This window comes from Terrapene carolina, unplaced genomic scaffold (genome assembly GCF_002925995.2).
Source record: "Terrapene carolina triunguis isolate 2854851 unplaced genomic scaffold, T_m_triunguis-2.0 Scaffold62, whole genome shotgun sequence".
Lineage (NCBI taxonomy): Eukaryota > Metazoa > Chordata > Testudines > Emydidae > Terrapene > Terrapene triunguis.
The window spans coordinates 34132521-34145495 of record NW_020664413.1 but is presented as its reverse complement, the minus strand read 5'-3'; the positions used below and the strand labels follow the sequence as shown (position 1 = coordinate 34145495).

Here is a 12975-nt window from a genome sequence, read left to right as displayed (position 1 = left end):
AGCATTTTGTAGCTTATGGTGCCATCATGTGGCAATTTTACATCACTTTCCTGTTTGTTGTTTTAGTCTTTAACTTATTGTTAAACGTTTGGATAAATATGCTGAATGTTTAGTATCAATGGAAGTGAAAAACTTATAACACTACATAGAATCAGTAATTCTGCAAACACTTGTTGCCTCAGTCAAATCTTCTCTTTTTGTAACATTGCTGAGCATGTTGTAGTGAGGCAGCTGCAGTCATGTAGCATACTCAGGTTTCCTTAACCCCAATCAGTTTGAGTTGTAGGCCTTAGTGTAGTAGGGATGCTACACTAGTTGTTCTGGTTGATTATTGGGATGAGAATCAGGTTGCCATGCTGATTCATACCAGTCTTTCAGTGGCTTTCCTTACCATTGACCATGAGATGGTATTGAACTATAGTGTGGGTAGAATAAGTCATACTTCCATGACAGTTCTTTCTTACTGGCTCCTGATGGTTGTCTGTCTGAGAGGTCACAGAGAATAATATTGGGCATTTGCTCATCTGCCCCAATGGGGTGATCTCTCTTTCTGTTGGGGTTCCACAGGAGCTCATCTTCCCCGACGTGCTCTTTCTCTGTCGGGGTTCAGCTTACATTCTGCTGCCCTCCTCTAGTTCAAAATCAAATTCTAGGAGAGTTGGTGAGGAAACATAGGGTACAATGTCTTCATCAAGTGGATGACAGTGCTGTGATAATGCTTATTTGATTGTGAGAGTAAATGGAATACTAGATATTGGCTATTTTGGCTTATTTGGTGGAGTAAACAAATAGAGTTTATTCACCATTTGTTACGTAGATTTGCTACCTGATGTGTTGTTGTATCCCCAGCTGCTTCTAGTAGCAGCAATAACTAAATACCGTTTTTATTTGTGCTCAGTGAGACTGTTGAGACCTTTTCTTTTAGATGTGAGTCTTGCTACAGTTATCCAGGGTTCTAGGTCCCTTAGAGACACTATCTTTTTGCTCATGTAATACCATGACAGTTCAGATCAGAGGAGATGCACAAGCTGACAGCCTCCTGATTTCACCACAAAGGAGCTGCAGGTAACTTCTTCTCAATGAGGAATCCTCAACTTTGGAACTTGCTTCCTCCCTTGGTCCAAGAGAACCTACTTCTCTGACTTTCTGAGCATCCTGCAAGACCTGTCTTTTCGCTCAAGCTATTGAATTGTTAGAGAAGATTCCAGGGGATTCAAGTGGGATGGGGCGGAAGTTGCTATTTATTACTGTCAACAAGCTGTTGGGATGAGGAGAGTTCATTACTTAATCTTGTTATGATTTGTTACTGTTTTTAGTGTGCGCAAAGCACTGGATAGGGACAGTGTTAAAAAAATGAGTTGCTTCTGCTTACACCACAAGTGACTTTAGTGCTAATAAAGTTTAATTTACTAATGAGAAAACTGCTGGGTTGATACTGTATTAAAAATATATCTGGAATTGTCACTTAAATCAATGGGATTTTTGTGTGTGTCAGAATTTGGTTGAAATTAAAATGTGTTATTAATGTGCTATTGTAATTTACTGTTGTATGTTCCTTGACTGTAACGTACATTGTTCAGCATGCTTATTATGTGCACTATTTTGACCAACTGTGTGTTTATGACCATGAGTAACCCTCCGGAATGGACAAAGAATGTAGAGTAAGTTAAACCTATATTCTTTAAATATATCCATATATCTGAAATGAATTTTTCTAGGAACCATTATTTTATTTGCAGTGAAGGACATTGACAGCACTCAGTATGTGACACTACTACTGTTTTTTTCTCTAAAGAAAACTATTTATTGTGGTTTAAATCTTCCTCTCTTAAAAAGAAAAAATTGAGTACAGAAAAAGGTGAGGCAAATGTTCATGGATAGTATTGCTGTTTGACTCTACATGAAGATTTCTTCCTTATCTTCATGACGTAGCATCTTGAGAGTGTTTTATGCCTTCTGGCCAATACTGTTGATTTGATTATACTACTACATTAGTAGTAAAACAGTAGCCACCTAGTTATAGATGCCAACTCAGGAAAGCACATAACTAGTCCTACTGAAATGGGACTTTAAGCACATGCTATTGTTCAGTGTTAATATTAGAGGTTTTTAGAAGTTAGTGACCCAGACAATATAAAATAACTTGATCTTACAGTGTTGTTGGACAACAATAATAGACCAAGTGGACCTTAGTTATAATTTCATCTATTATAGAATTTTATTGTAAAAATCTATTTTATTTCTTTAGATTTATACAATTGCTAATAAAGAGCACCTACTTATACACTCTAGTCACCCTTGACAAGTCAAAAGTATATCACAAATAATGTACTAGAATATAAGGATACTTATAATGGTGAATAGTGTATTTTTAATAGACATTTTTATTTACTTTATTTATTCTCAATTTTTGAAATTAACTGAATCTTTCATTTGATTTCTAAGACTTTTAGCAACAAGAAAATAAAACTGTTATAAAGAATTAGTATTTGTCTCTATTAAGTTTTTGGATACTTTTTCCAGGTATACCTTCACTGGAATATATACATTTGAATCACTTATAAAAATTTTTGCAAGGGGCTTCTGTTTAGAAGATTTTTCTTTCCTTCGAGACCCATGGAACTGGCTTGATTTCACTGTCATTACATTTGCGTAAGTTTTGTTTTGTTTTTTAATTGAAGAACATAAAAGGCCATGAAATTAGTTTCAGTAAAGACCCAAAAAAATTTCCAAGCTAACTTATTGGGAGTATGTATTTTCTGTGTCTAAAAATGACTTGCAGGTCATAAATATTGTAGTATTCATCTTCCAATGTAAGCATATATACTGCAGAAGCCACTAGTACAGTTAGTGTTATAGAAGCTAATTTGATGTTCTGCATTTTTCTCTAACCAGAATAAAAGGAACCCCTTTGACTAAATGCTCCAATTTTCCAGTCTAGTCTAGATAAATTTTGTGCTTTCAAAGTAAAATCACTGTGGTTTGCTTCAGAGACATTTACGTTTAACTGAAGGCCATGAAGGCAAATTAATGCAAGGCAAACTGCAGTGAAAGGTAAACAGCTGACTGTTGCTTTTTAATTTATTAGCTAAAATCACCAAAGAGGTCTTGATGAAAGACCCTCATAAGTAGCATAAACTCTGCCTAAATTCTGAATAACTGTGATTTAATCCTACAGGTATATAACAGAATTTGTAAACCTAGGCAATGTTTCAGCTCTTCGAACTTTCAGAGTATTGAGAGCTTTGAAAACTATTTCTGTAATCCCAGGTAAGAAGTAACTGGTGTAAGGTGTTAGGTCCCTTGTACCTCCCAACTGTTCCTTTTTATCCTGTCATTGTGTTTGTGTGTGAACTCCCCTATTACAGATATGTGACAGAGTTTGTGGACCTGGGCAATGTCTCAGCGTTGAGAACATTCAGAGTTCTCCGAGCATTGAAAACAATATCAGTCATTCCAGGTGAGAGCTAGGTTAAACACTGAGGCTGAATTTCATTCCACTGAAGCTCAATTCACATTATTTTAACACAAGCCTTGTTGCTTGCCAAAAAAACAAAACAAAACAGGAATCATAAGATAATAGAATTGATTGAAATCTATGATTCTTTGCATTTTAACATTAGCTTTTTTCCTTTTGAAATCAGCCTTTGAGTTTAACAAATTCTTGCATGAGACATTGCAATTTACAGCCTGTGTGGTTTGCATCTTATGATGTCAAGCTTTCTTCTCCACATTCAACAAAAAATCAGTAATCCTGAGGTTTTCTTACCCATATGTATTTTACCAATATGATGTAATGTAATATTTTCTATGGATATTTGTGACTGTGAAAACTAAAATTGTTTGAAACACTGATTTACTAATGAAGATAAAGGAATAAGATAATAAAGAATAGCATGGGCATCGCATGGGGGATTTATTATCTTAAAGTTCTATTATTTTCCAAACCCTCTCCAGTTTTATAACTTTAATCTGATCCCATTTGTTGTTTAACAAGCTCTTTACTATTGTTGTAACAATGCAGTATGTTATAAAACTGATACTAGCAAAGGTTTGGGACAGGAGGCATTGGCAAATAGTAAAATTTACCATTGGCAAATAGTAAAATTTACCATTGGCAAATGGTAAAAAAGAAAGATTTTTCTGTACATGAGATTCATGTAAAACATGAATAACAAAATCACTTGTTTTGGCATTAAAACAAGTGTTTTGGAATATGTGCAATTCATTTACATTCACAATTTCAAATGAACTTAAACTTTCAGCTATTTATTCATCTTCACAAGAGATAAAACTCTTCATAAAATGTTATTTCACACACATTACAGCCATTTATTTGGGCTTCTGCATGAAATTTTTAACTTTATTGGTATAAATTGTTACTTTTATGTTTTAAATATGTGATGAACATCATAATAAAAATCCCTTTCTGTTTGCAGGCTTGAAGACTATTGTGGGAGCCCTAATTCAGTCTGTGAAGAAGCTCTCAGATGTCATGATTCTGACTGTGTTTTGCCTGAGTGTATTTGCACTAATAGGGCTGCAGTTGTTCATGGGCAACTTGAGGCATAAATGCTTGCAGTGGCCTCCAGACAATTTTACTCTGGAAACAAATATTACTTCATACTTTAACAGCACAATAGGTGAAAATGGTACATTTGTTAATGTAACAGTGACTCCGTTTGACTGGAAGGACTACATTGATGATGAACGTAAGAATTACTGATTTAATTCTTCTTAAATTGTTTGTAATTTAATTTTTTCAGAAAATAGATGCAAGTAAAATTGTGTAGATGTTGAACCCAAAGTTATCAGCATTAACCCAAAGTTATCAGAGTTAACCCAAAGTTAGCAGTCTGACCCAAAGTTATCAAAAGTATTACTGATTCAATAGGACTAGATTTGTCAAAAGGTTAACAAGTGGACATTTTCCAGAACTTCAAAAAATGAATGGCATTCTTTTGCCTGCTTTTGAATTTTAATTAATAATTCTAATGATAGCTGGCATTTTTATCTTTCTCATGGAAAATAAGCACAAAGATAGAGAACACAATTCAATATTTATAAAAAGATGCTTTTTTCTAAATATAAAAATCAGTACCTATCACTACAATTCCATGTTAAACTGGGCAGTACAAGTAGAAGTTACAGAAGTGCTCAATGGTGGCATACCTCGGCTTCCATGGAAGTCAATGGAAATTTTATCATGGATTTTAAGGGGAAAAGAGTGAAGCTAGCCCTGAGCAGTTTTCAAAATCGCATACGATGACTATTAATTTGAGAGGAAAAAAAGGGTGGTTTTTTTCTATTTTCTTTTCTCTAAATGTCACATCCACCAATCTCAGACTAATGGATGGCTTGTCTTGACAGTACAATGGAGATGTCAGTCAGGCACTGTGGTATGAAATGGATTTCCCCCCCTCCCCACTTGACTTTCTTTCAAGAAATAGTTCTTTCAAAGCTGTAAAATACTAACAGTATCCTGGTTTCAGTTGTGATTTTAGCTCTTAAATAAAAATTTAAAGAAATAATTGTCCATAGCCTCAAGAGGACCTTTTCATAACTGCCAATCAAACTAAAGTTAATGTTAGTCCAATATTTAACAAAGGGTAAATGAGATGACCCAGGTCTTATTATAAATCTGTCAGCCTGACATTGATCCTGGGCAAAATAATGGAGTGGCCAATACAGGAGTTGATTAATAAAGAATTAAAGGAGGGTGATATACTTAATGCCAGTCAACATGAGTTTATGGAAAACGGATTTTTGTCAAACTAACCTGATATCTTTTTTAATATGTGATTACAAATTTTGTTGATAAATGTAATAGTGTTGATGTAATATACTCAAACTTCTATAAGGCATTTGACTTGCTATTGCATGATATTTTGATTAAGAAATTGAAATTATATACAATTGCCATTGCAAACATTCAGTGGGTTAAAAACTGGCTAACAGGTCTCAAAATGCAATTGTAGATGGGGAATCATAATCGAGTTGGTATATTTGTAATAGGGACCTACAGGGATCAGTTCTTAGTTCTATGATATGTAACATTTTTATCAGTGACCTGGAAGAAAACATAAAATCATCACTGATCAAGTTTTTAGATGACACAAAGATCAGAGGAGTGATAAATATTGAAAAGAATAGGTCACTGATACAAAGTGATCTGGATTGCTTGATAATCTGGGCACAAGCAAACAATATGTGTTTCAACACTGCCAGATATAAAGTCATGATTCTAGGAAGCAAGAATGTAGGCCATACTTGCAGAATGAGGTACTCTATCTTGGGAAGTAGTAACTCTGAGAAAGACTTGGAGATTCTGGGAGATAATCAGCTGAACAGTAGCTCACCTGAATAAACAGGGGACTATCGAGTAGAAGTAGGGAGGTCATGTTTCTTCTGTATTTGCCATTGGTGCAACTGCTACTGGAATACAGTGCCCAGTTCTGGTGTCAACAGTTCAAGAAGGGTGTTGATAAATTGGAGAGGATTCAGAGACAAGCCATAAGGATGATTAAAGGTTTGGAAAACATGACTTATACTGAAAGACTGAAGGAGTTCAATTTATTTAGCTCGTCAAAGAGAAGGTTAAGGGGTGATTTGATGACCATTTATAAGTATCTACATGAGGAAGAGAAATTTGATAATAAAGGACCCTTTAATTTAGCAAACAAAGGTATAAGAAGATCTAATGGCTGGAAGATGAAGCTAGACAAATTTAGACTGGAAATAAAGTGCACATTTTTTAACAGTGAGGCTAATTAACCATTGGAACAACTTACCAAGGGTTATGGTAGCGATTCCATCACTGGAAATTTTTGAATCAAGATTGGATGTCTTTCTGAAAGACATGCTCTAATTCTACCAGGAATTAGTTTGGGCAAGTTCTATGTCCTGTGTTATTCAGGAGCTCAGACTAGATGGTCACCTTGGTCCCTTCTGGCCTTATAATCGATTTAATTATAAATCCGAACTGTGAGATTACATGTTGGCTGATATAGAAGATCTGAAGCCTTTGAGGAATCAGGTTGTGCTAGGATGAGAGAGAAAATTCTAGTGATCTAGGGAAGTGACTGCAGAATTGAAGTTGCCCCCTGGTCTTCAGTGTACTTACACTGAGGTTCAGGAACAGTTATTAAGGGAAAGAGGCGAAAGGTGCCCCATATTTCCCTGCGCCAGCTACCCACATGGTGAATATCGGCACAGAAGGGAAGCTGCCTCCTCAGAGCTATTATTTTGTCTTATGCAGGTGAGCAAGAAGTGAGAAAGTGGTAATGGGGAGGGGACTCTCTGAGACAGTCTGTTTTCTGAGCCACTCCTGAGGCAATGCAATAACATGCTGGCCTGTGTGTACATGCTACTAATGGCAAAGTCATGATTGAGCCCTATATAATAATTCTAAAATCTCTGGAAATTTTCCGTGGGAGCTATAGGTTGTATTCTCTTCTCACTTACACCAGAGTAAATCACAGTGTTGAGGACAGTGGAGCTATGCTGTGTGAAAAAGAAATCAAGCCCCCCCCTTTTATTTTTAAATGCTAGCTGATATCCATGTCCTTGAATACACCTTTGAAGAAGAATATATCCTTGAAGTGAGCACTGCTGACATTAGCAGTTCTGAATATCGTCTCTTTTCATTATTTCACTTTCAATAGCAAAGCCAATAAATGTATGGCCTCTCTCAGTAAATCTAGCATAAGGGAATGCTACTAGGAAGGAAAATCACACAGCCAATTGATTTGAATATCAAAGCAGGTCTTCTGGGCCAGTTTGAAATGATTAGAATTACCAAAGTGTTAGATTTATTTCCTAGATGGTGTGTGTTAACAAGGATAGAAAAAATACGTATAACAAGAAGTGACTTGATGAGTTCTGGAATTCATAATTGATTATTAGAGCCCAGTGAAAAGTAAAGTGCTGGTGCCTCTGTGTATTCCACGCATGGGGTATTCATGCGCTTGAAGCTGCAAAAATCTTGCAAGTAGTGTCCATTGATCCATGTCTGCATCTTGGTTTCCCTTGTGTTCTGCAACTTGACCATCTCTCCAGTTCCTTCTTACCATCACATGGTCTAAGTCAGAATCCTCCTCCCATCAAATTTGTCTTCATCTCTGTAAATATAATTGTATTTAGTTTGTTAGTGGTTTTTATAGTTTTCTGATAAATCAGGAACATTACTAGTGAAGGGTATGCCTGTTTGGTCTGGCAACAGCAGCCAGGATCTTCATGAAGGTCTTTCCAGTGGTGACAGCACAGCTGAGACAAAATGGTGACTGACTTCTAACAGTTCTTGCCTAAAAGTACTGTTAGCAACCTTGTCACTATTTATCTCCTGGTATCCTTGGAATCTGCATAAATGTGGAAATGTTTACCCTGATTCTCCCGCATATCATATACTTTATAGTGGTGACCATGGACTCAACCACAGCAAGGGCCTTCCTCCCTGTGGACAGATACCATGCCGTGAACAGTCTAATAAACCAAATCACTCACAGACCTGAAACAATGTTCCAGGCCTGTCTTTCCCTGTTAGAATACATTACCTGTGTAACCCCATTTGTCCGGCTACAGCTCTGTTATCTGCAAGCCTGGCTCTGGTCAATGTATACGCCAGACAGGCACACCATGAACTCTATAGAGACAACCCCTGTCAATGTCAGGGCTTCGTTCACCTGATGGATGAACCCAGGACATATATGCATTGGAGTCCCTTTCCTACCTCCCACACTCAACATGCCAGACTTATCCTTGGATGGTCCCACATGGATGGTCACATAGCACAAGGTACATGGACACCTCAAAAAGCCAAGATGCATAGTAACCTCCTGGAACTAAGAGCAGTCAGGCCAGCCAGCAATGAATTCCTTCAACTTATACGATCTTAACATGTCTGGGTAATGTCAGACAACACAGCGACCCTCTTCTATATAAACAAACAGGCAGGGACAAAATCCCTTCTATGCATGCAACCATTCAACTTATGGAACTAGTGTATCCAGAACTTCATCACAATGTCTGCAATGTACTTCCTAAGTGTCCAGAACTTGCTGTCAGACAGCCTCAACAGGCATTTCATCACCAATCACAAATGGGAATTACACAATTCAGTGCTGATCATCTTCACACAATGGGAAACACCATCTTGGGACCTGTTTGTGTTCCAGATGAACAAGAAGTTCAATGTATATTTTTCCAGAGCAGCACAATGTCAGGACTTATACGGCGATGTCCCATATTATCCTGGATAGGCCACTTGAGGTATGCCTTCCCTCCCATCCCGCTACTGTCCAAGATTCTATGGAAGATTCGTCACAACAAAGAACGACTCATTCTCATCATACCCATTTGGTCCAGACAGTTCTGCTTTTCAGACTTCTTATGAATGTCAGTCCATCAACCTATCAGCATTCAGTCTTTCCCATCCCTGCAAACTCAAGAAAGCAGCAGGGTCAGGCATCCCAACCTGGACTCTCTTCACTCACGGCTTCGTATTTGGATGGGCATCAGACCTAGAACATCAGACCTAGAGTGTTCATGTTGGGGGTGTACAACCTATTCTTAATAACAGCAGGAAAGATTCTACCAGAAAATGTTACCTAGCCACTGGAGGATTTCTCTACATGAGCACAGTAGAACCAGATATCATCAGAGTGAGCAGGTATTCCTGCTATTTTAGATTATCTCCTTACCCTCCAGTTGTCAGGTCTCTCAATTAGCTCACTGTGAGTTCACTTAGCAGCAGTCAGTGCATACCAGTGCATATCTTTACTAACTCAGTATCAACCAGATCCCAAAAAGGTTTGACCAGGACCTTTCCACCAGTAGTGAAGCCAAAGCTGCAGTGAGACCTCAATCTTGAACTTTCAACACTTACGAGGCCTCCTTTTGAACCGTTGGGCGTGTGCTCCATGTTTGACCTATCTATGAAGGTTGGCTTCCTGGTCACCATTATGCAGGTCAGGAGGATGGGTGAGTTGGGGTCCCTCCTGGGGTACCCAATATACACTACATTCCACAAAGATCCTTTCGTCTTCATCCAAAATTCATCCCAAAGGAAGTTGCTGAATTCCATATAAATCAATGGATTCACTTACTGGTATTCTTCCAAAAGCCTCATGCTTTCAGTGAAGAGAGAAAACTTCCTTCTCTCAATGTCAGACAAGCACTGGCATTCTACCTGCAAAGGATAAAATCTTTTGAGAAATCCCTAGGGCTATTTGTGCTGTAGCAGAGCGAGCTCTGGGTCAAGCAATATCTTCTCAAAGACTCTCTAAGTGGATTTTTGGATGTATCATCCATTGGCTTTATCAGATGGCGCATCTCTCTCCCCCCAGATGAAGTAAGGGTCCATTCGACTAGAGCGCAGGTGACCTCAGTTGCATGTCTCCAAGAAGTCCCTCTGCTGGACATTTGTAAGGTGGAAACCTGGAGTTCCAGCCACACTTTTGCAAAGTACACCTCTACCCTGCTATAACGCAACCGATATAACACGGGTTCACGTATAGCACAGTAGCAGTGGGGCTCCAGCGGCGCTTTAAAGGGTCCGGGGCTCCGGCTGCTGTGGGGAGCCCCGGGCCCTTTAAATCACCGCTGGAGCCCTGCCGCCCCTACCCCGGGGCTGTGGCAGCGGGGCTCCACCAGCGATTTAAAGGGCCTGGGGCTCCCTGCAGCGGCTGGAGCCCGGAGCTCTTTAAATCACCGCCGGAGCCCTGCCGCACCTACCCCGATATAACGGAGTTTCAGCTATAATGCGGTAGGGATTTTTGGCTCCCCATGACCGCGTTATAGCGGGGTAGAGGTGTATTACACCTTGGCCCAAGCCTCTTCTGCTGACACCTTTGGATCTGCAGTGTTATAAGCATCTGTAATCCTGCATTCTTGCTCCTGCCCACATTTGAGTATTGCTTGCTGGTCACCCACATGTGGAATATATGTCGGGACCAGCACTCGAAGAAGAAAAGGATACTTACCACTCTTTTTGTGCATTCCTCAATTTCTGGGTGTCTGACCCAAGACTGTGAAGTCTGATTTGTAGGAGTGCTGAGCACTCACAGCTGCAAGTGAAGTCAATGGGGAGCTGTACTTTAAACATATAATACTAATCAGGTCCTATGTGTCTCAAATTGGACACCCAAAATTAGTGCATACTTCTGACCTTAATCTCTCTGTGTCTCAGTTCCCTATTTATAAAATGGGGATAATAATAACCACTCATCTCACTGGGGAGTTGTGATAATAAATTCATTAACGTTTGTGAAGCACTTAGATACTATAATGATAAGCACTGTAGACAAGCCCATGAGGAAATTAATAATTCCATCTGGTGCAGTTTGAATAGTATACAGTAAATAGGTCTGGGTACACACATTAAGCAATGAGGAGAAAACAAAATATTAAATAGCTTTTTAAGTGAGCACCAACCATTTTGTGCACTGAGTGCGGCATGGGCATTGTGGTAAAAATAGTATGTGATCATGTAATTAAAGTCTGTATCATAATGCACACACAGTGCACTGCATAGACAACCTTAATTCTGCCATTTCCTAATTTTTGAGTGCTTAACTTTGCAACCATAATAATGTTATTCTGTGTTTGTAGTACATATACTCACATATGAATCAAATATTCAAAGTTGTAAGTTAATGTAATATATTATGGTCACAATTTTAAACAATCAGAAGTAATGAACAATTAAGGTTCACCTAATAAACTTACTTATCCACGCAACTCTCATTTACTTTATTTGAGAGAAGATTGATATACAGAGTTAAATCTTGTCAACTATACTCTTATAAGTAGTCTCCTTGAAAGTAGTATTACCTTGGTGCCAGGGCCGGCTCCAGGGTTTTGGCTGCCCCAAGCAGCCAAAACAAACAAACAAACAAACAAAAAGCCGCGATCGCGATCTGCGGCGGCAATTCGGCGGGAGGTCCTTCGCTCCCAGGTGGAGTGAGGGACCGTCCGCCGAATTGCCGCCGAATACCTGGACGTGCCGCCCCTCTCCGGAGCGGCTGCCCCAAGCACCTGCTTGACAAGCTGGTGCCTGGAGCCGGCCCTGCTTGGTGCATTGACTGGCTGGAAGCCTTCAAATTCCAGTCAATCCCTTTGTTCCATTTGATTCAGTAAGTTTGTTTAGCCCCATCTACAGTAGACCAAAACCCAAATGTGGATTGTTAAAACTCTCCATAAGTATGATTCCAACAAAAACCTATTTCTAACCAGTTTGGCTGTATGATATTTAAACATAGTTCCAACATAATTTGGTCGTGTACACACAAGACTAGTAACTGTTTTTGTGAGACTTTTTTATAAACAAATTTTAAACATGGTTTCTAAATTCGTTCCCAGGCTGATGTGAAAAACTAGTGTTTTTCAAATTTTTTGGTATCTGTAAGATCAGTAAATTGTCTTAAAATTGAAGAAATGTATACAAGTGATAAGCATACAGATTGGTTAGAAAAGAAAACTTTACCGAACTTTGCCTACAGAAATGTGGTCTCAGTCCAGTTCCATCCCTTTAATTCACACACAGTTCCTATTTACTCAAGCTTTTTATGGGGCTGTCTATTTGAATCTCTTATTGCAGAATGCTTGCCAGCATGACCACAACGGGATGTGTGTCAATTTCAGTATCTTCCCAGCTCTTAAAATAGAGCAGGCAAGAAAAGTATGGGCATGGGGGACAAATGAGATACATCACATGCATCTCTGAAATCACAAAAATACCAGCATCCTGGGTTTGAGTAGGATGAGTCACCAAGCTTCAGAGCAGCGGATTTAATACTGCTGCATGTTTTATTTCTAAGTTGTTGGTAGTTTTTCAGTGCCAAGAGAACATTCTATAAAATGTGATTTTCAGCAAGCGTCAACCCTGACAAGTGTCCCTTCAAATCTTTGGAGAAGGAAATCAAACATTTAGGATCAATCCTCCAAAATCTCAGTATATGAGTGCAATAGGGCTTCATT

General features: G+C 38.7%; 1 protein-coding gene across 15 annotated transcripts in view; it reads left to right on the top strand.

The window, feature by feature from the left end:
* Positions 1–12975, top strand: part of LOC112111063 (sodium channel protein type 1 subunit alpha) — a 107969-nt gene that overhangs the window by 18037 nt on the left and 76957 nt on the right. For 9 of the 15 annotated variants that reach the window (XM_026647542.2, XM_026647540.2, XM_026647535.2 and 6 more), the window contains exons 3-6: positions 1572–1661; positions 2524–2652; positions 3369–3460; positions 4440–4712. In XM_026647542.2, the coding sequence (XP_026503327.1) occupies positions 1572–1661; positions 2524–2652; positions 3369–3460; positions 4440–4712 (584 nt within the window). Of the gene's footprint in view, positions 1–1571; positions 1662–2523; positions 2653–3178; positions 3271–3368; positions 3461–4439; positions 4713–11338; positions 11354–11687; positions 11706–12404; positions 12443–12975 lie in introns of all 15 variants that reach the window. The other 6 variants (XM_026647541.2, XM_026647538.2, XM_026647533.2 and 3 more) reach the window with 2 other exon arrangements.